Source organism: Megascapheus bottae, chromosome 17 (genome assembly GCF_031878675.1).
Source record: "Megascapheus bottae isolate mThoBot1 chromosome 17, mThoBot2.hap1, whole genome shotgun sequence".
Taxonomy (NCBI): Eukaryota; Metazoa; Chordata; class Mammalia; order Rodentia; family Geomyidae; genus Megascapheus; species Megascapheus bottae.
In genome coordinates this window covers 11,743,958-11,763,712 of record NC_143525.1, presented here as the reverse complement: position 1 = coordinate 11,763,712, position 19,755 = coordinate 11,743,958, and the positions used below count along the sequence as shown (strand labels likewise).

The 19,755-nt window shown below is 52.3% G+C and overlaps 5 protein-coding genes and 4 non-coding genes across 13 annotated transcripts in view; 7 read left to right on the top strand and 2 right to left on the bottom strand.

Moving 5' to 3' along the window:
* The first annotated feature begins 407 nt into the window (after nt 1–407).
* Eif4a1 (eukaryotic translation initiation factor 4A1) lies at nt 408–5,680 on the top strand. Its single transcript, XM_090349664.1, has 11 exons — nt 408–508; nt 1,796–1,844; nt 1,963–2,095; nt 2,422–2,561; nt 3,647–3,815; nt 4,136–4,245; nt 4,425–4,568; nt 4,647–4,784; nt 4,868–4,957; nt 5,182–5,261; nt 5,364–5,680. Exons 1-11 carry the CDS (start codon nt 486–488, stop codon nt 5,506–5,508), a joined length of 1,221 nt encoding a protein of 406 aa, XP_090205790.1. The 5' UTR covers nt 408–485; the 3' UTR covers nt 5,509–5,680.
* LOC150051028 (small nucleolar RNA SNORA48) lies at nt 2,132–2,263 on the top strand. The gene has a single exon (XR_016538499.1). It is a non-coding gene; the product is annotated as a small nucleolar RNA SNORA48 (small nucleolar RNA).
* Nucleotides 2,814–2,957, top strand: LOC150051027 (small nucleolar RNA SNORA48). Its single transcript, XR_016538500.1, has one exon. It is a non-coding gene; the product is annotated as a small nucleolar RNA SNORA48 (small nucleolar RNA).
* Nucleotides 3,908–4,046, top strand: LOC150051026 (small nucleolar RNA SNORD10). Its single transcript, XR_016538508.1, has one exon. It is a non-coding gene; the product is annotated as a small nucleolar RNA SNORD10 (small nucleolar RNA).
* LOC150051025 (small nucleolar RNA SNORA67) lies at nt 4,991–5,131 on the top strand. The gene has a single exon (XR_016538477.1). It is a non-coding gene; the product is annotated as a small nucleolar RNA SNORA67 (small nucleolar RNA).
* A 734-nt stretch (nt 5,681–6,414) lies between the features above and the next one.
* Nucleotides 6,415–8,695, top strand: Cd68 (CD68 molecule). The gene is made up of 6 exons (XM_090349665.1): nt 6,415–6,582; nt 6,657–7,111; nt 7,450–7,569; nt 7,694–7,772; nt 7,871–8,041; nt 8,345–8,695. Exons 1-6 carry the CDS (start codon nt 6,537–6,539, stop codon nt 8,476–8,478), a joined length of 1,005 nt encoding a protein of 334 aa, XP_090205791.1. The 5' UTR covers nt 6,415–6,536; the 3' UTR covers nt 8,479–8,695.
* Nucleotides 8,696–9,637: 942 nt separating this feature from the next.
* Mpdu1 (mannose-P-dolichol utilization defect 1) lies at nt 9,638–14,630 on the top strand. 4 transcript variants are annotated; one of them, XM_090349659.1, is made up of 7 exons: nt 9,640–9,767; nt 12,251–12,316; nt 12,930–13,062; nt 13,585–13,670; nt 13,784–13,902; nt 14,046–14,156; nt 14,306–14,630. In XM_090349659.1, the coding sequence occupies exons 1-7, from the start codon at nt 9,665–9,667 to the stop codon at nt 14,429–14,431; spliced, it is 744 nt and encodes a 247-aa protein (XP_090205785.1). In that variant the 5' UTR covers nt 9,640–9,664; the 3' UTR covers nt 14,432–14,630. The 4 variants fall into 4 exon arrangements, with proteins under 4 accessions (XP_090205786.1, XP_090205785.1, XP_090205788.1 ...); XM_090349660.1 differs by lacking the exon at nt 12,930–13,062 and having other exon boundaries at nt 9,638–9,767; XM_090349661.1 differs by lacking the exon at nt 9,640–9,767 and having other exon boundaries at nt 12,266–12,316; nt 12,935–13,062.
* A 331-nt stretch (nt 14,631–14,961) lies between these two features.
* On the bottom strand, nt 14,962–16,618 carry Sox15 (SRY-box transcription factor 15). The gene is made up of 2 exons (XM_090349663.1): nt 15,713–16,618; nt 14,962–15,256 (listed from the first exon to the last, which is right to left on the bottom strand). Exons 1-2 carry the CDS (start codon nt 16,240–16,242, stop codon nt 15,100–15,102), a joined length of 687 nt encoding a protein of 228 aa, XP_090205789.1. The 5' UTR covers nt 16,243–16,618; the 3' UTR covers nt 14,962–15,099.
* Nucleotides 16,619–17,445: 827 nt separating this feature from the next.
* Nucleotides 17,446–19,755, bottom strand: part of Fxr2 (FMR1 autosomal homolog 2) — a 38,796-nt gene continuing 36,486 nt past the window's right edge. The window contains exons 13-17 of one of the 2 annotated variants that reach the window (XM_090349655.1): nt 19,513–19,704; nt 19,026–19,226; nt 18,840–18,935; nt 18,624–18,724; nt 17,446–18,356 (exon numbers count right to left, since the gene is read on the bottom strand). In XM_090349655.1, coding sequence (XP_090205781.1) covers nt 18,261–18,356; nt 18,624–18,724; nt 18,840–18,935; nt 19,026–19,226; nt 19,513–19,704 — 686 coding nt within the window. In that variant the 3' untranslated portion in view covers nt 17,446–18,260. The remainder of the gene's footprint in view (nt 18,357–18,623; nt 18,725–18,839; nt 18,936–19,025; nt 19,227–19,512; nt 19,705–19,755) is intronic. The other variant, XM_090349656.1, reaches the window with a different exon arrangement.

Here is a 19,755-nt window from a genome sequence, read left to right as displayed (position 1 = left end):
GGCCATCTCGGCTTTACCTTTGCTGCTAGGGAGAACAAAACTTTGAAAAGCTGGCGCTGAGGTAAAGGGAAGTGACATTCCCGAGAGCGCGGAAGTCCCTGAAGGCTTAAGGCCTCGCCCCCTTTGCGCGATAGGGCCTCCCGAGCCACATGACTAGGGCACGATCGCCTCCGCACGTGTAAGGGTGCAGGGCCCCAAGATGGCTGCCAGGCCTCGAGGCCAGACTCCTATATGTCACTTCCGTGCCGGCGAGAGAGGCGGGCCCGCTAGCCAATGAGGCTACGAGGCGGGCCTTTAACTTGATAGGCACCCAAGCTACCCAATGGTAGCTGCGAATCTTAGCGTCTACGAACTAACGTCACGCCGAGTTGCAGAGGGACGGCGGGCGGGGCCGAGGTGGCCAAGCCAATGCGATGGCTGGGGCGGGGTCGGGGGGCTCTATAAGTTGTCGATAGGCGGGCACTCCGCCCTAGTTTCTAAGGATCATGTCTGCGAGTCAGGATTCCCGGTAAGAATAGGCGTTTGCAAGAGCTTGTGGCTACTTACCCGGTCGTTCCCTTTGAGGGCCCTCCCGGGGCCCAGCCTACCGCCCCAGGCCCACCGGGGTTACGGGGGAAACCGCCCAAAGGGCCGAGGGGGGCGATCCCACGGCCGACGTTGCCACGGGGGTCGACCCAGAGGGAAGGCCGGCCTGGCTGGGGCCGAGCGGGCCAGGGACGTCTCGCCGTCTCGTGTTACGGCAGTCCCGTGCGCGGAGCCCCGGCTCTGAGTGGCCGGACGAGGTCGCGACCTGGCGTGGGAGAGTGGCGGCTGCGTGTCGCGGAGCCGGCCGGGCACTGCTCCGCCGCCGGGGGCGGGCTCGCGCGCGGGGCTGCCGGAGGGTTCTGACGGCACCACCCGCGAGGGGCGGGGGAGCCCGGGTCGGCAGCCAGCCGCTCTGCCGCCGTCGAGATGTGGGTCGGGGGAGAAGAAACCGGCCGGAACAGTGTGCTGGTTTTCTTGACGGCCAGGACTGAGCCTAAACCCGAGGAGCGGCCGCGTGAGGCGCCAGGAGCCCACCCGGCGTCGGGCGGGCGGGTCCATTTTGCCGCACAAGCTGAGCAATTGGCAAACTGCGGATGGGCAGGTCCACTTTACTTCGGGGGTGAGCGGCCTGAGGTACGGGAGGGCGACGCCATTTCGCGACGGGGCGGGCGGGATGTGGATTGTTCATGGAGGGGGGAGGAGTCGACGGGAGGGGGCGACGGAACGAGCACATGGCGGCTTGAGGGGTTCCCCTCCCCCCCGTCTGCTTTGCTTCTAAAGGTTGTGCAATCCCCCCTTTGCTAGCTCGGCTGGGGCTCATTGTGCGCGAGGCCGCCACCGCCCGCGGCCTCCCACATCCGGGCACCGCGGGGGGGGCGGGGAGTCGGCTGGAGGAAGTCGGGGGAGGGCGTGGGCGGGATGACGTGTGGGGAAGAGGATGTCCTATCCTCGGGTCTGGGAGTTGAAGGGCGGGACTTCCGGCGGACTTGTGCCGTGAAAGGAGGTGCTGGCGCTTGGCCCCTGAATGGTGAGGCGCAGTACACGTGGGCTGGACTACATCCGGGGACTGGATGTGGCGATACGCTTACCACTTGACCAAGTTAGTTTGTGCACATGGCCACTTCTCAGGATTTTTTTCTTAAGTGGCTCTGAATATCTTGTGGACTGCTAGTGTTCGATTGAGGGACTGAAAGCTACTAGTCCTAATGCACGCCCTTTTGCTGAGATGATTCTGAAAGCCCGGGATAAAACTTACTCTTTGAATCCACAGATCCAGAGACAATGGCCCCGATGGGATGGAGCCAGAAGGTGTCATCGAGGTAATACTGCAGCCTGCCTTTTGGCTTTACATGTAAAACCAGTTGGCTTTCTTTACCAGAGTGGAGGGTCTGTAAAAGTTTGAAGTCATTTAGCTTTTAATATCTTTGCATCCTACAGAGTAACTGGAATGAAATTGTTGACAGCTTTGATGATATGAACCTTTCGGAGTCTCTTCTCCGTGGCATCTATGCCTATGGTTTTGAAAAGCCCTCTGCCATCCAGCAACGAGCCATTCTTCCTTGTATCAAGGGTAAGGCACTTAACCCCAACAAAATAAGCTGTAAACAGTCCCTGTTCTGGGCAAAGTGGCATCAACTTCATGGTGTTTTCATCTTACATCAGCCAGGGGCAAAACAATCCCATGTTTATCCCAGCGTGGCTTTTATGCCAATGTCTGGTTCATGCCGTGGATACATGTGTTTCTGTTGGCTTTATAAAGGTCAGATCATGGCCATTGCGTTAGCCTGTTTTCTAAGCTATTCTCAACGTTTGAAAAGCATTCATTTGATGTTTATTCATTCGTGGTTGAGGTTGGGCCTTATGTCCAGGGATTAATTAATGTTTTATGCTATTCAGGTTATGATGTGATCGCTCAAGCCCAATCTGGGACTGGGAAAACAGCCACATTTGCCATATCGATTTTACAGCAGATTGAATTAGATCTAAAGGCCACTCAGGCCTTGGTCTTGGCCCCCACTCGAGAATTAGCTCAGCAGGTGAGTATTTTATTTTTGTCAAAGGAGTAGTTTATAAAAGACAACTTGGCATCATTCTTACAAAAGAATTGCACTGTTTTGAGGGATGAAGAGATAATTGGGTAAGAAATGAGTCACTCCTACTTGTTGAGCTTTTTGGGTTAATTATAAGTTGTTTCCTACCCAAACATAAACCACTTCCTGAGTCAAGTGAGAATGCTGCTGGGTAGAGCCCAACTGGCCAGGTGAGTTTGGTGATGACTTTGTAAATGAACCCCCTGGCAATGGGCAAAGAGGCACCTCATTGGTGGTGGTCTCTCTTATATCAGTTAGGGGAAGAACATGTGATAATCCTTTGTTCATCCTAGCTTGATGCCTACATCCTGGCCAAAGCTATTTCATGCCTAGGGCACAGTAATCACCAGACTTTGTATTTGATGTGGTTCAAAAAAGAATTTCCCTGAACTTGGTTTACAGTAAAGGTCACCTAGCTAGCATTATTTTAGCAAATGTGTAACTCTACAGGTATGTTGTCAAAGTTGAAGTATTAAGACTTAAATGGTTTACAATTACTTTTCAGAACGGTAAGGTGTCTTAGCTGGGCACTTGTGGCTAAGCCTGCTGTAATCCTAGCTATTCAGAAGGCTGAGATCTGAAAGGATCACGGGTCAAAGCCTAGGAGAAAAGTCCCACAAAACTCTGTAGCTTGGGGTAGAGCCCCATCGCTGAGCACAAAGAGGCTCAAGGACAGCGTGCAGGTCCTGAGTTCAAGCCCCACAACCCACAGAGAAAGTTAAGGTGGGGCAGGGAGGGTGGCCTAATGGTAGAGTGCTTATCTAGCATGCAAGAAGTACTGAACTCAAGTCCTCGGTTCCATGTACAAAGAAAAAGTGTCCCCGTGCCTCAAGTGGCAAAAGTGCTAGCCTTAAGCAGTAAGTCTTCAAGGACAGTCCATGCTCAGTTCAAGCCCCACAGCCTACAAAAAAAAAGGTGAAGTAGAAAGGAAAAATTAGCTCAGTCTCATAAGTGTATGGGAGAACATGGAAAGCTTTAAGGTATCTTGTTACAGTCAAAACTAATACATGCCTATTTTTTTCTGAGTTCAGATACAAAAAGTGGTCATGGCATTAGGAGATTATATGGGTGCCTCCTGTCATGCCTGCATTGGTGGCACCAATGTACGTGCTGAGGTGCAGAAGTTGCAGATGGAAGCTCCCCATATCATCGTGGGTACTCCTGGCCGTGTATTTGACATGCTTAATCGGAGATACCTATGTGAGTATTTTTCAGTCGGAATCACATGTTCATTTTTCAAGCTGTTTTCAGAAGTCTTTCCAGGAACGTGTTTTCCTTTATCTCAAGGAGATGCTCTGTGATGAATCCCATGCGTGTCATCTGAGCCTGGCTTCCCTTGCTGTCTTAGCCCTGCTAGTGTTTTACTTCCCAGGGCTGTCTGGCCTGTCAGGGAATTCCTGGGCAAAGGATCAGTCCTTGAATTCTGAGAGCAGGCTTCCTATCAATTTTCTAGTTAGCAGGAAATAAACATATTTCACACTTTCTGGTAACAATGTGGTATTGGTATTAATGCCTTGTAGCTCCCAAATACATCAAGATGTTTGTACTGGATGAAGCTGATGAAATGTTAAGCCGTGGGTTCAAGGACCAGATCTATGATATATTCCAAAAGCTCAACAGCAATACCCAGGTAAGAGATTATGAGTCGTTTATACGTTATGGAATGATTGGGGTAAAGCATAGCAAGTGCCAAGGGAACAGTATGAACTGTACTATCTTATTTTTTTGAAGTTTTTTTTAGCATCTTTTAGACGTTGCTAGGGACAAGCCTGACATCTCTTCCATCCTAAAGGGTAATTTTTTTACTAGGTGGTCTTGTTGTCAGCGACAATGCCTTCCGATGTGCTTGAGGTGACCAAGAAGTTCATGAGGGAGCCCATTCGGATCCTTGTCAAGAAGGAAGAGTTGACCCTGGAGGGTATCCGTCAATTCTACATCAATGTGGAACGAGAGGTGGGGGCCAGTGCAGGTGGCAGGCCTGATAGTAAGTTGTGGGGCGTAGCCCCTGACTGATTTTTCTCCCATCTCCAGGAATGGAAGCTTGACACACTATGCGACTTATATGAAACCCTGACCATCACTCAGGCTGTCATCTTCATCAACACCCGAAGGAAGGTCGATTGGCTTACTGAAAAGATGCATGCCCGAGATTTCACTGTCTCCGCCATGGTAGGTTGCCTTCTTCAACAAGGCGTGTGTCAGATGGTAGTTGTGCCTACCTGCTGCTCCAGGTTGAGTTGTCTCTTTTCTAGCATGGAGATATGGACCAAAAGGAACGAGATGTGATCATGAGGGAGTTCCGGTCTGGCTCTAGCAGAGTACTGATTACTACTGACCTGCTGGTGAGTAAAGACTTCAATAAAAGTGGGAAGAAAATCCAAGGTGATTCCCTCTCCAAGGGGCCAGTTAGTGCCTCTCAGGAAAGTAGCAACTTGGAAGAAAATCTGGCATGCCTAAACTGTTCCAGGGAACAGGGGATGATACTTTCCTTCACCTTCCTTAGGCTGCCTACATACACTTTAAGCCTCTGGATAGATGGCATTCTCATTTGTCTTTCTTGATACAGGCCAGAGGCATTGATGTGCAACAGGTGTCTTTAGTCATCAACTATGACCTTCCGACCAACAGGGAGAACTATATCCACAGGCAAGTGTTTTCTGGTGACTGGTCCAGCTGCATTGCCCTCCCTGTGCTTGAAGTGTCTGCTGGCTCATTCCTTTTCCCTCTCCTTTGTCCTTGTTTTTCCAGAATTGGTCGTGGTGGTCGATTTGGCCGTAAGGGTGTGGCTATTAATATGGTAACAGAAGAAGACAAGAGGACTCTTAGAGACATCGAGACCTTCTACAACACCTCCATTGAAGAGATGCCCCTCAATGTTGCTGACCTCATCTGAATGGGGCTGTCCGTGCTACCTGGCCCCTGCCAGGATTGAACCCTGGCAGGCTAAGGAGCAGCTGGAGGGGGTGGGAAGGGGAGCCGAGGGATGGACATCTTGTCTTTTTTTTTTTCCTTTTTTTTTTCTTTGAATAAATGTCACTTTTTGAGGCAAAAGAAGGAAACGTGAACATTTTAGACACCCTTTTCTTTGGGGTAGGCTCTTGCCCCAGGCGCCGTCTCCTCCCAAAAACACTAATCCATTTCCTCAACCTAGTCACCTCCTGATCCCAGAGGCTCTCCCATCCCAGTTGGATCCCTCTGAAAGTGATTCAAGGGGTTATAACATGTCACCTTAACCTCATTTCCTGGACTGAAGCAGGGGGAAGTCCTGCATGAGGTCCACGGGACTTGTCCCTAGGTAGGGGGAGCGAGGGAGAGAAAATGGTAGCCATTTTTACATTGTTTTGTATAGTATTTATTGATTCAGGAAACAAAACACAAAATTCTGAATAAAATGATTTGGAAAGTGCCTGTTTGGGTTTCTCTTTTCTTCTCCCTCATACTTGGCTTTGTCAGCTTGCCCTACACTAGGGGACTCTGTTGCCTTCCTACAGCTAGTGTGACCTTTCCAGGGTTGGGTACAAATTGTCACACGTTTCTCATGTGTCTCAGAGAGGAAGTGATGGGGTCAAGAAGGGAGGGGAGCAAATACAGTTCTAAGACCTTGTGAGCTCATTTTTGTGGAAACCCTGGAGAAGCCCACTGTCGGGAGGTCAGGCCTTGGTGAGGTAGGCCAAAGGGTTCTGAGTCAGCCACTCCCCTCTGCTCATGTGATGTGACTTCTTGACACTTCCCGCTTGAGGCAGATCCAATGGGACATTAAGAATTGCATTCAAGGCTGGGAGACATGCCTGAGTCAGGTGGGTGGGGTCTGGTTACAGGAAGTTCAGGCTTTCATTTCCTCTTACGAGAAAAAGCAGAGGAACTAGGTTAGATCCCCTGGAATTTGCACAGCCCAGCAGGACTGCCTGAAACTAGTCTGGCATGATGCTGCTGGTATTTTCCATGGCTTTGCTGGGTCTGCTAGCAGGTAAGAGGGGATACCAGGAGGGAGGGAATCCCCTGGGAAGGAGCCCATTGCTAGGTTGCTAACCAGTCTGAAAGCCCAGGGAATGGAAAATGGTTGTCCTGAGAATGGCTGTCCTCACAAAAAATCGGCCACTCTGCTGCCATCGTTCACAATGACCACTACTGCAAGCACCGCAAGACCTACCACCAGCCATGGACCCACTACCACCAGCCATGGGAATGTCACCATTCATCCAACAAGCAATAGCACTACCACCAGCCCTGGGCCTACAGCTGTCACTCTGAATCCTGCCAATATCACCAGCCCTGGAAATGCTACCATCCACCCTACCACAGGCAATAGCACTGCTACCACTCCAGGATTCACCAGTCCCTCCCACCCAAAACCACCTCCACCCTCTCCAAGTCCTAGCTCAGGATCCAAGACTACTATTGGAAATTATACATGGACTAATGGTTCCCAGCCCTGTGTTCAGCTCCAAGCCCAAATACAGATTCGAGTCCGGTATCCAATCCAAGGTGGAGGAGAGGTAAGGTTAAAACAGCAGGGACATGGGGTGGGGGTGGGGTGGTTATGTTGAGGGAAGAAGCGGAGGGAGGAGGCAGGAGTATGGCCTAGTGGTAGAGGGTTTGCCCTGTACGAAACCCTGGGTTCGATTTCTTGTTATCACATAAAACAGAAAAAGCATAAAGTAGTGCTATGGCTCAAGTGGTAGAGTGCTAGCTTTGAAAGCTCAAGGACAGTGTCCAGGCCCTGAGTTCATGCCCCAGACCAAACGGATGGGGAGCGGGGGAGAAGGGCAAGTAGAGAAGATAAAAGCTTAGATGGCAGATCCATTTAGTCTCAAGACTATTTTTACTTACACAGGCCTGGGGTATCTCTGTACTCAACCCAAACAAAACCAAGGCCCAAGGGGGCTGTGAGAGTGCTCATGCCCACCTGCTTCTCTCATTTCCATACGGACAGCTCAGCTTTGGATTCAAGCAGGTATAGCTCCACATTTGACCATCACTCACTCACTTTCCCAGTACCCATCTCCTCCCCATCCCTTGCTCTCAAGATAGCAGTGTCACTCCGCCTGATGCCCTGATCCTTCCTATTCACCTCTCAGGACCTGCAGCAGAGCCAGAGTGTGGTCTACCTCAACTATATGGCAGTAGAATACAACGTGTCCTTCCCCAAGGCCACAAGTGAGTATCAATCTTCCCTCCCTTTCTCATTGTTAGCACTACTAGATGGCTGGGCTGGGAGTGGAAGGTAGATTGGACCTGCTCTCTCATCTGTTCAGAGTGGACATTCGTGGCTCAGAATGCATCCCTTCAAGATCTCCAAGCACCCCTGGGCCGGAGCTTTAGCTGTGGAAATGCGAGCATAGCTGTTTCTCCAGCTATTCATCTTGATCTGCTCTCCCTGAGAATACAGGCTGCTCAGCTGCCCCATTCAGGTGTCTTTGGGCCAAGTAAGAACTACCAATTAGATTATAGAATTCTTCCATTACACAGAAAGGACATTCTCTCCCACCCCCACCTATCTCTAGGTCTCCCCTTTTTAATTTCCCAGCTTCCCCAGTGGGTGAGTGGGTTTGCTATACCTGTTGGACAACTGTCCTATATTCTGTAAATTACCTATTACTGCTGTGTTATCATCCACATAATTCCACTATTCTCACATTCCTTCTCTTTTTTTCCCTGCTCCCCATCTCCCGCCCCTCCCCCCCCAGCCACCACAGCAACAATGCCTACTTGTCCTTTCTTTCTACTAGGTTTCTTGTGCCCCAGTGACCAATCCATCTTGCTGCCTCTCATCATTGGCCTGATCCTGCTCGGCCTCCTCACCCTGGTACTTGTTGCCTTCTGCATCATCCGACGGCGCCCTTCCACCTATGAGCCCCTCTGAGCATTGCCCCTCCCCCGCCTCTGTATCAGGTGGCACCCTCAATTCCTCACCATGCCACCAACTCAAAAGAAGAACAAAATGAGAGATCTGCAATGAAGGGAGGCAGGAAGAGTGCATTATATGTGTTAGGTTTTCCCCGCTCCCCATGAGAATATACTCCAATCTTTATCTTGGTTTCTTTTGTCTTGCCAGAATTAAAAATCATGTTTCTTGTCAAGTGCCTTTCTGTGGTTGATTAACAGGGAACCAAAGACAGCTGGCAAGAACAGATGAAAGTGTCAACGTGTGGACAAATGTCCTCATGAGACAATGCCTTGCACCATCATTACAAGAGTACAAGCTTGCTGCAATAACATACACACCCTCCAGCTGTAGGAACCCAAGAGGCCATTTCAGAGTCTGGAACCCAACCGAGAGGTGCACAGGCTGTACCCTTATCAGCTTCCATTGGTAGCATGCCAAGGTGCCCTTCCTCAGGCAGACATGCCAAGGCCCACTTATTCCAGCTTAAGACTCTTGCCCTGCGTGTGCCACGCCTTGGTGCCATCCCTATGGGAATTCCTGCCTTGCCTTAACAGAAGCTTCCAGATCTGGGGCCCTGCATGACGAGGCAACGAGGCTGTTCTGAAGCAGAGCCCATGCCTCCTCCAGCTACCTCCTCTTCTACATGACTCCTATCCCCAGCATTAGCAGCTGCACATACCAGAGCAAGGCAAAGCATGCGGGCTGGCCAGAGGAGACTGGCCTGCTCCCCCTGGAAATGCCTAAAAAGGGGGAGGTGAGAACTCCAGAGACACCCCCAACGCCATTTTGGGGACTGGTACTTCTTTTCTCAACTTGAAGCAGTGTAAAGTTGGCTGGAAGAAGACAAGATGGCGTATGGGCGGAAGGGGCGGAGAAAGGCAAAGGGCTAAACCCGGTTTCCGAAATGGAAGCGTGAACAAAGGCGCGAGAGGGGCGACTGCGCAGGCGTGCGTCTCTGGCTCGCCTCCAGGCTGGAGTGGCAGGACACAGGCGAAGCGCAGCCTTCCGACCAGCCCTCTTTTACCCCGCGGGTGCTGGGACCGGAGAAGCGGCTGAAAGGCGGGGAGATGCGGGGCGCGGGCCGGGGGCGGGGCGCTGAGCGCGCATGCGTCCTGCGAGTCCATGGCGGGCTGTGGAAACTGGCGGAAGTCAGCGTTCCAACATGGCGGCTGAGGCAGGCGGACCGCTCAAACGGGCGCTGGTGCCAATTCTTTTACCTGAGAAATGTTACGACCAGCTCTTCGTCCAGTGGGACTTGCTCCATGGTGAGTTTTATTTATCCTCCAATTAAAGTCTTGCGTTTGACCGATCTTGCACCTGAAATAGGGCGAGACTGGCGGCTAGGTGAGAGCAGCGGCGGCTCCCACCGGGACCTAGGCGGAAGGCGCTTCTGAGGAGGGCGGAAGTGGGCTGGGCTGGGCTGGGCTAGGCTGGGGGGGGGGGCGCCATGTTTGCTATATTTGGGCAAGGGGGGGAAACACCGGTGCTGGTAATTCCCGGAGTGTGGCGCGTGTGCGTGCGCGTGCGTCTGTGTGTGTGTGTGTGTGTGTGTGTGCGCGCGTGTGCGCGCGTGTGTGTGCGCGTGCGCGCGCAGGCGCGTGCGACAGCGTGAGAGTGAGTGTGTGTGTGTGCTGCAGTCCCGGGACTGGAGCGAGAGCTCACCCCCAAGCTGTGGTTTCTCATTTCGCTCACACCTTCAACTCTGGCTTTACGCTGGTTAATGATGAAGAGGCTTTCGGATTTGCCTGCCCCGGATGTGACTTCGAACCGGCATCCTCGGGTCTCAGTAATTAGGATTACTAGCGTGAGCGCCAGCGTCTGGCTTACATTTGACTTTTTAAAAAAAAAGAAAGAAACATAAAAATCGGACCAAGCCAATTTGGCCTCTGCCCGCCGGTGGCTCACACCTGTTACCCAGTACTCAGGAGGCTGAGATGATGAGGGTGTAGGTTCAAAGCCAGCCGTGCAGGAAAGTCTGGGAGATTCCTTTTTTTTTTTTCCTCCCCAGTGCTGGGGCTTAAACTCAGGGCCTGAGCACTGCCCTTGGGCTTTCTCAAGGCTAGAGCTCTACCCCCTTTTAGCCACAGCACCACTCTGGCTTTTTTTTTTTTTTTTCTTTTTCTTGTGTATGTGGTACCTAGGAATGGAACCCAGGACTTTGTTCATGTTCGGTGACCATGCTACCACTAGACCAACTCCCAGCCCAGGAAGATTCTTATCTCCAATTAACCACCTGAAAATCAGAAGTGGTTCTGTGGTACAAGTGGTAGAGCCTTGGGCAAAAATAGAGCTCAGAAACAGCACCTGGGCCCAGAGTTCAAGGGCCCATGACTCACAACCTACAAAAAAAAAAAATTGGCCTTTATTGGATCACTGGCAAGATCAGACTTAATTGGAAACCTCTGTTGAGATTGAACCTCTTTTGAATCAGTCCTTTCTTCATCTTCACCCCAAAGACTCCTGATAATCTACTTTCTTTACTTCCAGTCCTCACATAGGTTCATGATCTTAATTTGGGGATATTCTCCCTTCTTTCTGTTTTGAAGCATTCTTACTGCACAAGGCTCACCCTGGACATTAGTTCTTTTAGGAACTTGGTCATCTCCCCGTCCCCCATCCCCCACATACTCTCTCTAATCAGTTCACTGTTAACCTCCCCTCCCGTGAACCCACTCCCAGAGTACTCAGGGCCTCTTGCTTGCTGGGCAAGCACTCCTAGCACCAAAATCATAGCATTCCTGTGTGTACACACTAGAACTTGGCCTTGAACTCAGGGCCTGCGTGCTACCCCCTAGCATTTTTGGCTGAAGGCTAGCGCTCTACCATTTGAGCCACATCTCTGCTTATGGCTCTTCGGTGGTTAATTGGAGCTGAGAGTCTCTACTACTTTGCTATCCCTGCTGACTTCAAACTGAGATTCTCAGATCTCTCAGCCTGAGTACCTACAATTACAGATGTAAGACAATCAGATGAATAAATGGAAACTTATCAAACATATGAGATGGGTTACTCCTGCTCTGAGGAAGGAAAAAGGGAGGGCTCTTGGGCAATTCTGTTACCCAGAAGCAATGGAGAGACTTAGAAGTAAAGTCAAGGAATTTAGCTTTTTTTTTGCCAGTCCTGGGGCTCAAAGTCAGGGTCTTGGTGCTGTCCCTGAACCTCTCTGTGCTCAAGGCTAGAGTTCTACCACTTGAGCCACAGCTCTACTTCTGGCTTTTTTCTGTGTATGTGGCGCTGGGTAATGGAACCCAGGGCTTCATACATGCTAGCAAGCATTTTACTGCCTTCCTAGCCCTGTAAGGAATGTTAAGACTGGAAGGGAAGCTGGGTGCCGGTGGCTCAAACTTATAATTCTAGCTGTTTGGAAGGCTGACATCTGAGGATCACAGTTGGAAGCCAGACTGGGCAGGAAAGTCTAGGAGATTCATCCTATCTCAAATAAACTACTCAGAAAAAGCCAGAAATGGCACTGTGGCTCAAATGTAGAATGCCAGCCTTGAGCGAAAGGAGCCCGGGTACAGTGCCTAGGCCCAGGACCCTGTTGGGGAAGAGGGGGATTTGAAGAGAAGGCAATAAGGAAATGAGTCTGTTTTAGAAAGTCATTTAGTTGCATATGATTTGAAGTAGGAAGGACCAGTGTCTTGTGCCTTTCCCCAGAAAATGCTTCTTATGTAGACATGCCAGGGTGAGGTGGGAAGGGAGGATAGCCCGTTCGGGTTTCAGAAATCTGCTCTTTTTCTTTCCTCAGTTCCCTGCCTCAAGATTCTCCTCAGCAAAGGTTTGGGGCTAGGCATTGTGGCTGGGTCACTTCTTGGTATGTATCTATGTATCTTAACCTTCTCTTCTTGCTACTGGGAACGGTGGGAGCTCTTAGAGGTCGGTCACATACACACACACACACAAAATCTTGTAGTTGCCTTAACAGAAATAAGGTGAATATGCTTCCCAGCACTTTTTTTTGCGGAGGGGGGGAAAGAGTCATGGGGCTTGAACTCGGCCTGGGTGGGTGCTGTCCTTGAGCTCTACCCTTGGGCCTGGGCACTGTCCCTGAGCTCTTCAGTTCAAGGCTACCACTCTACCCTTGAGCCAAGCCCCGCTTCCCATTTTCTAGAAGTTAATTGAAGATAAGTCTCAGGTCCTTTTGTGCCCAGGCTAGCTTTTGCCAGTCATGGGCTTGGGCTCAGGGCCTGAACACTGTCCTTGGGCTTTCCCAAAGCTAAGCTCTACCACCTGAACAATGTCACCACTTTCGGCTTTTTCTATGTATGTGGTACCAAGGAATTGAACCTAGGGCTTTGTGCATGCTAGGCAGGCACTTTACCATTAGGCTGCACTCCCAGTCCCTATCCAACACATTGTTTAACTGTTTTATAGTGCTTTTGAGGGATTGGGACTCCTCAGCTTAGCCCTTCTCATCCTTTCCCTAGTAAAGCTGCCTCAGATATTTAAAATTCTGGGAGCCAAGAGTGCAGAAGGGCTGAGTCTTCAGTCAGTAATGCTGGAGCTAGTGGCGTTGACCGGGACTGTGGTTTACAGCATCACCAACAATTTCCCCTTCAGGTGAGGACCCCCCTCTTTTATCTCCAAGGGTATAGATCTAGTGGGAGATTAAGTTTCAGGGAGGCAAAAGGGTAGGAAAGCTTAAGCACTTCCAGAAGTTTCCATAGCAACACAGAGTATGAGTAATGAGATCTCAAAAATGCCCACCCTCAGCCGGCACGGTAGCTTACCCCTGTAATCCTAGCTACTTAAGAGGGTGAAATCAGAGGATCATGGCTCAGAGCCAGCCCATGCACAAGTCCAAGAGACTTATCTCCAATTAATCACCAGGGAACCGGAAGGTGGCACTGTGGCTCAAGGGGTAGGGCAGTACCCTTGAAATGGAGAGCTCAGGGACAGCACCCAGGCCTAGAGTTCAAGCCCCACACAAAAAAAAACACCTTTGTCAGTGTCATGTGTGAGGGCTTGGAGAGGACAAGGTACTCAAAGCTGTGTCCCTGATGAAGCGGCCATGGAGGCTTTCCCTGCCTCTTTCCAGGCCTGCCTGCCTGCCTTTCTTCCTCCCAACCCTTGACTCTGCAGCTCTTGGGGTGAAGCCCTGTTCCTGACACTGCAAACAATCACCATCTGCTTCCTGGTCATGCACTTCAGAGGACAAACTGTGAAAGGTATGGGAGATTGGGCCAATGGTTCCTGGGAAAGCATGCCCGAAGCTCAGGCCTGGGGAAGCTAGAAGATATCACGAGATTGGTAACGAGAATTTCTTGTTTCTGACCTTCAGGAGTTGCTTTCCTCGCCTGCTATGCCCTCATCCTCATGGTGCTCCTTTCACCACTTGTGCCTTTGGCTGTAGTCACCCTACTTCAGGCCTCCAATGTGCCTGCTGTGGTGGTGGGAAAGGTGGGTATTAGGAGTGGGGTAAGGTCAAGCAGGCACTGTGGAAGCCCAAATGATAGGGATATCAGACAGGGGAGTAGGGAAGGAGATAGATAGTACATGGGGACAGCTGACAGCACCAAAGGTCTGAACTCTTCCTCTCCTAGCTGCTCCAGGCGGCCACAAACTACCAAAATGGACACACAGGCCAACTCTCGGCCATCACAGTGTTTCTGCTGTTTGGGGGCTCCTTGGCCCGGATCTTCACTTCCATCCAGGTGAGTGTGCCTTCTGCCCTCCAGAGGGCGCTAAAAATTCATCTCCCCACTCTGATGGAGACTAAAGGCGCCCCCTCTGGGACCTTTGTCCTTAAGACTAACCTTTCTTGAGCTTTGCTGAAAGGTGACTCTAGCTCTCTCACTACCAGGAAACTGGTGACCCCCTCATGGCTGGAGTCTTCGTGATCTCCTCTCTCTGCAACGGCCTCATTGCTGCTCAGGTCCTCTTCTATTGGAACTCAAAGCCTCCCGACAAGCAGAAAAAGGAACAGTAGGGCTGAGCAGTGGATCAGACCAGCTACTGGAGCAGTCATTCCTTGGTTCCGTTCATCCACTCAGCTTAGGGTTCCCCCATGTGAGCCTGTCTGCTGGTGTGACTTTTAACCATCCATTCCTGGGCAAATGCAACTTCCTGAGCCAGGGTTTATTTTTAGTGGAATCAGACTGATAAGTAGTAAACCTTTTCTAAGACCATTCATGTACTATCTACTCATTTTGGCTGAGTTTCCAGTTATTTCCTAATTGGAGAAAATTTCTTATACACATACACCTCCATTCTGGCTCTAGAAGACAGAGCTTTTTGCCTTGGTTTAGCAGTCCTGTGGCTGCCTCCCTGCCTGTGCCTGGCAGGGACTTTTAGACCCCAGTATTGGGAGTGGGGGAAGAGGGACAGAATGAGTCAAGACCTAGGGTGGGGTGAGGAGCTTCCTGCTCTGGCAGGTCCAGGAGGAAGGGAGTGGAGATGGCACTGGCTCCTGCTGCTGTGGAGTGATGGTATATGGGACAATAAAGACTCGAGACAAGATTTAATTGTACAAAACTGGGTTTAGTGTGGTTTTGATTCATGGGAGGACTGTAGGCCCCTGAACCGTAATTCAGAGGGTTCTGGCAGGGAAAGAGGATGTGGTCGTTACTGAGAGTTCCATTTTGTGTTCAAGGTGGGCTAGGGGCAGGGGGCACCAGCAAGGGGAGTGTTGTACGTAGGAGAGCCTGGGGGTAGGTAGGGGGCAAAGGGAGGTAGCAGCTCCCCCTGGAGCCTAGGGTCACTCTGAGGGAAAGAGCATGTTGAGGGGACCTCCGGTCTACAGTGGGAAAAAGAGCTGCAAAGAGAAACATAGGGGTTAGGTTACTCCCTGGGTTGTTTGTGGGGGACTGGTCTGACCAGTTCTGAGTAGGCAAGGGTAGAACTCACCACCCAGCCAGCCATGCTGGGCATATCAGCCATGGAACCAGACCCTAGCATGGCTCAGGAGGGCAGGGGAGCCCTGTCAGGGCATGCTCAGGAGCAGGCTTGCGTGCTGCAGGGCTGTTTTCCTCTTTTGGGGCAGAAGGCCAGGAAGGGGCAGGATGGGCTTGGCCTCTCCTTGCCCTGGGGGCTGGGAGAGGAAGCTGGGTCACACACAGGCCAGAAACGGGGAAATGGGACATCCCAGCAACTACCACACAAAGCTCAGTAGGGAAGGCACTCTGGGGAAACCTGAGCCGGGGGGACCCTTCCCATCCAGCGGCAGCTAGGTGTGGCCCCGGACGCTGCCCCCTCCTTGATTTCCACTTACCTGTAGCTGCCAGGCAGGTAGGGTGTAGAATAGTTGGGGGGCTGGTACCCGAAGCCTCTGCTTCCTTGGGTGGTTGTGTATCCTGCTTCCCAGAGCGGGCCTCCGCAGGCCAGGCTGTAGCTTCCCTGGTTATAGTGGGGAGGCGCTGAACCCGAGCTCTTGGTTTTCCGCCGAGGCCGGTACTTGTAGTCGGGGTAGTCGCGCAGGTGTCGGGCGCGCAGGCGCTTGGCCTCCTCCACGAAGGGCCGCTTCTCCTCCTCACCCAGCAGCTTCCACTGCGCGCCCAGGCGCTTCGAGATCTCCGAGTTGTGCATCTTGGGGTTCTGCTGCGCCATCTGGCGGCGCTGAGCGGAGCTCCACACCATGAACGCGTTCATGGGCCGCTTCACCTTCTCCGGGGGCAGGGCCCCGGAGGCCGCGAGGCTCGCGGCGCCCTCCTGTTCCTGGGGTCCCGAAGAGGGGGTGTCTGCTCTAGGAGTCCCAAGCTCCAGGCTCCAGGCTTGGGCCTGTGAGGGTCCCGGTAGCGCCATGCTTTGAAGGGAAGCCTTAAGAGAGCGTCCGGAGAGCCCACTCCTCAAAAGTAGGCTGGGACCCTCACAGTGCAGTGTCTTCCCAGTGAAGAGCTGTGGCAGGGAAACGGGGGTCCTCAGAAAGCAGGAATCTTCCAAAGCCCAGAGGTCTTGACAAAGGCGCCTTCGCTCCCCCTCGGCACGCTTCCGAGGGCTGAATGCAGAATCCTCTGGCACCCCTAGCCTGGGGTTGTCTTCCTCCGATTTCTTTTGCTTCCAAGTTTCCCTCCAAACCCCAGCTGCCTTTTACCTCTGCCGAGAACCCAGCCCTTGCCGAGGCTCCGGAGATCCGGCAGCTGCAAGGCACACAGCACCACAAGGCTCGCACTGGAGCTCAGCTCAGTCTGTGGCTGGCTTCTGCCAGCCTGGGAACAGCCTGTAAAAGACTCCTCCCCACTCCCTCCCGGAGGCCGAGCCAGCACCCACCCCCCACCCCCCTTAGGCAAACCCAGGTGTCCCGGTCTCAGCAGCCCCAACACTTCCTCAGAGGCACCACGCCCCCTCTCTCCACCCAAGGCCTAAACTCAGGGCTGAGCTCCCCTCCCTTCTCTAGTGCCGGCAATTGAAGGTCAATGCCTCTGCACAAAGGGATAAGTGGAGAGGCATCAAACTTGCCCTGAGGGTGAGTGGCCTGAGAGGAATTAAGAGTAGGTCCCACTCCCAAGTCCAGTGTTTAGTTCTCTAGAACTACTTCTAAAACTCTAGACCAGCCCCTGCAGCGAGAAAAGGCAGAGGGAAGGCCATTTTTGTTTTCTGAGTCATTCCAACAGGTGTTTGGTGGGTGAATCAATCTTTTTCCAGGTGAGAAAACAAGCCCTTCCAGCCCCAGTCCCCAATAAGAGCTAACTCCACTGAGGTAAATTATGGCAGGTTTTTTATCTTTAAACACTAGTATGAAGGAAGCCAGAAAACCCAGCACAATTGCCTGGAGTTGGGAGGCCAGTGATGTTGAAGTGGATGCTGGAGCCACACTCAGGCTGGGAAATGTGGGCTGGACCCCCTGGGCCTTGAGCCCAGCTCCTCACCCTGTCCAAGGCCCAACCTATGCCCCAGGCTTCAGGTAATTGTAATCGGATTAAGCAGGCAGCCTAGCCCACCATGACTCAGGGAATAGGAGTGGCCCAACTCCAACAACCTACCAGCACTCAGGGGAGTAAGCTGCCACAAGGCCTTCAGCCACCCAGCGCTGGACCAGCGGGGTCCCTGGACGGGGAGCGGGGAACGTGCCCCACAGAATGTCAGGAATTCCCAGAAGACCATCTTCTCCACTCAGAGAGGGAAGAGCAGCCAAGTGTGGAGGAACAGATCAAAGTCAGGTAAAAGGCAGCCAATCCTGGAGACTCAAAGGCCCAGGCAGGACAAGCAAAGCACAGGAACCACAGAACCATTTGGATTTTTTTTATTCTCTTTTTAAATACTGTACAGTGAAAAATAAATACGCCTTCTCATCCACCACACAAGGTTAGATCCCCTTCCCCTAGGGGACCTTGTCACCCCCCCCATACGCACCCCTGGTTTACTCCAAAACCTTCCCCATGCCTCCCACCCATGGATACCCATACTATCCCCGTCTTCCACAGTGATGAGGCCCCAGAAACGGGGGATACAGGATGGGAGGAGGGATAGCAGGGGAGCCCCCCTGAACCGTCGAATCCGGGTGGGTCAAGGAGCACCCCCACCAACAGGCGGAGAATGAGGGTACTCAGAGGTTGGGGCATTAGAGGATAAAGGCACATCCAGTCTGATGGGGAAGGGGAGGCTCCCCTCACCCCGGGGGTAGGGTGGACAAGAGGGAGGGTGTATGACCCTGTTACACACCCCTCCACTAGCTCCTGGAGGTTGGGGGGGACCCAAGCTGCTGTGCCACCCCCCTCCCCCCCTAGATAAGAGCAGCTCCAGCGCAGGTCAGTTGGGCCCATGAGGACCATGGTGGTGGGCAGCAAGCGAGATGGAGAAAGGAGGGATGTGGGCTAGAGGTTTTATGAAACCCCATTAACCAAACTACCCAACTCCAAGGGGGCCGAGAGCTCCCCATTCTCTGAGGGCCCCTTAGGAAGCTTGCTGACAGAGTCACCCTACGGAGGAAACAAAGAAAATGGAAAGGAAGGAAAACAGCTGGTCAGCATTAAGTGCAGGCATTTTCTCACGTGGAGGTCAGAGGCTGCTTGCTCCTGCGGCAGCGCTCATCTCTCTTGGAGTGCACCATGCCCCCCAACTTTCTGTTCTAACAACTCCAGATATAGCCACCTACGCACTTAAAGAGTTTTCTGGGGTTATTTTTTGTACCTCCTGCTCCACAATGGTAAGAAAGGAGTAGAGTGAACTGTATCCTGCCAGCCTACCTTCTGTCCGGAAAGAGAGTCCTCTGAGGGCTTAGCTCGATCCAGAGGCGGCCGCTGCCGGCTCTGAGACTCCGCTCGTGAGATGTAGTCAGCCACAGTCACTGGGAAAGCAGGGGATCAAAAATTTCAGAAGGAATCAATGCATTCAACCCCAGAACTTCCCATGAACCCATGCTGGGTTCTCATAGGGTGTGTGGCACCCCACTCTCAGCTGACCTGGCTGGCGGTCCCCACTGATAGACCCATCTGTCCGATTACCACGGTTGCGGCGGCGGCGGCTGCGATTACGACGTTGGGGTCTGGATTCATCTTCTGTGGGTGCAGAAAAACAAGGCAAACATTCACCCCCTCAACCCTCATTATTACCCATTTCCTACTTCTCAGACTATGTACGCCCCTCACCCAGGCCATTCTCTGTCATGTTGGGCCCATCAGACTCCAGGCCTCCATCCATGACAGTCCTGTCCTCGTCAGTGCGGCGGCGGCGAGAGCGACGACGCCTGGCACTTGCTGGGGGAGGCTCCCCGGGCTCTGAATCAACTGGGGGCTCGGGTTCTGATGTGTCCAGTAGGCTGTAGGGATTACTGTCTGGATCCTTTAGCACTAAGATTAGAGAGCAGAGTTGGGAGTCAAGCCTCTCTATGAGGCCCACATTTACAGCACCAGTTTTTTTTTTTTTTTTTTTTTTTGCCAGTCCGGGGCTTGAGCTCAGGGCCTGAGCACTGTCCTTGGGCTTTCCTCAAGGCTAGTGTTCTACCCTAAGCCACCGCACCACTTCTGGCTTTTTCTATGTATGTGGTACCAAGGAATTGAACCTGGGTCTTTGTGCATGCTAGGCAGGCACTCTACTCTAGGCCAAAGTCCCGGCCCAGCACCAGCTTTTTTGTACCTGAGCTAATAGATGAAGAGTTGTATCTTGAGGTGGGGCGGGGGGCAGGTGGTGGGCCCCTACCCCGGCCCCCCATTGCCCGCCTCCGGCCTTCTTCCCCTCGACTTTGGGGATCACCAGGCCCAGCTCGGTTTGGCTCTTCTCTCTTTTCTGACTCTGTCTCAGATGCTGTGGATGGGTCTGAACTGGGGCCTAAAGAACACAGAAGGCTTTACTCAGGGCCGCTCATCTTGTCCCAACACC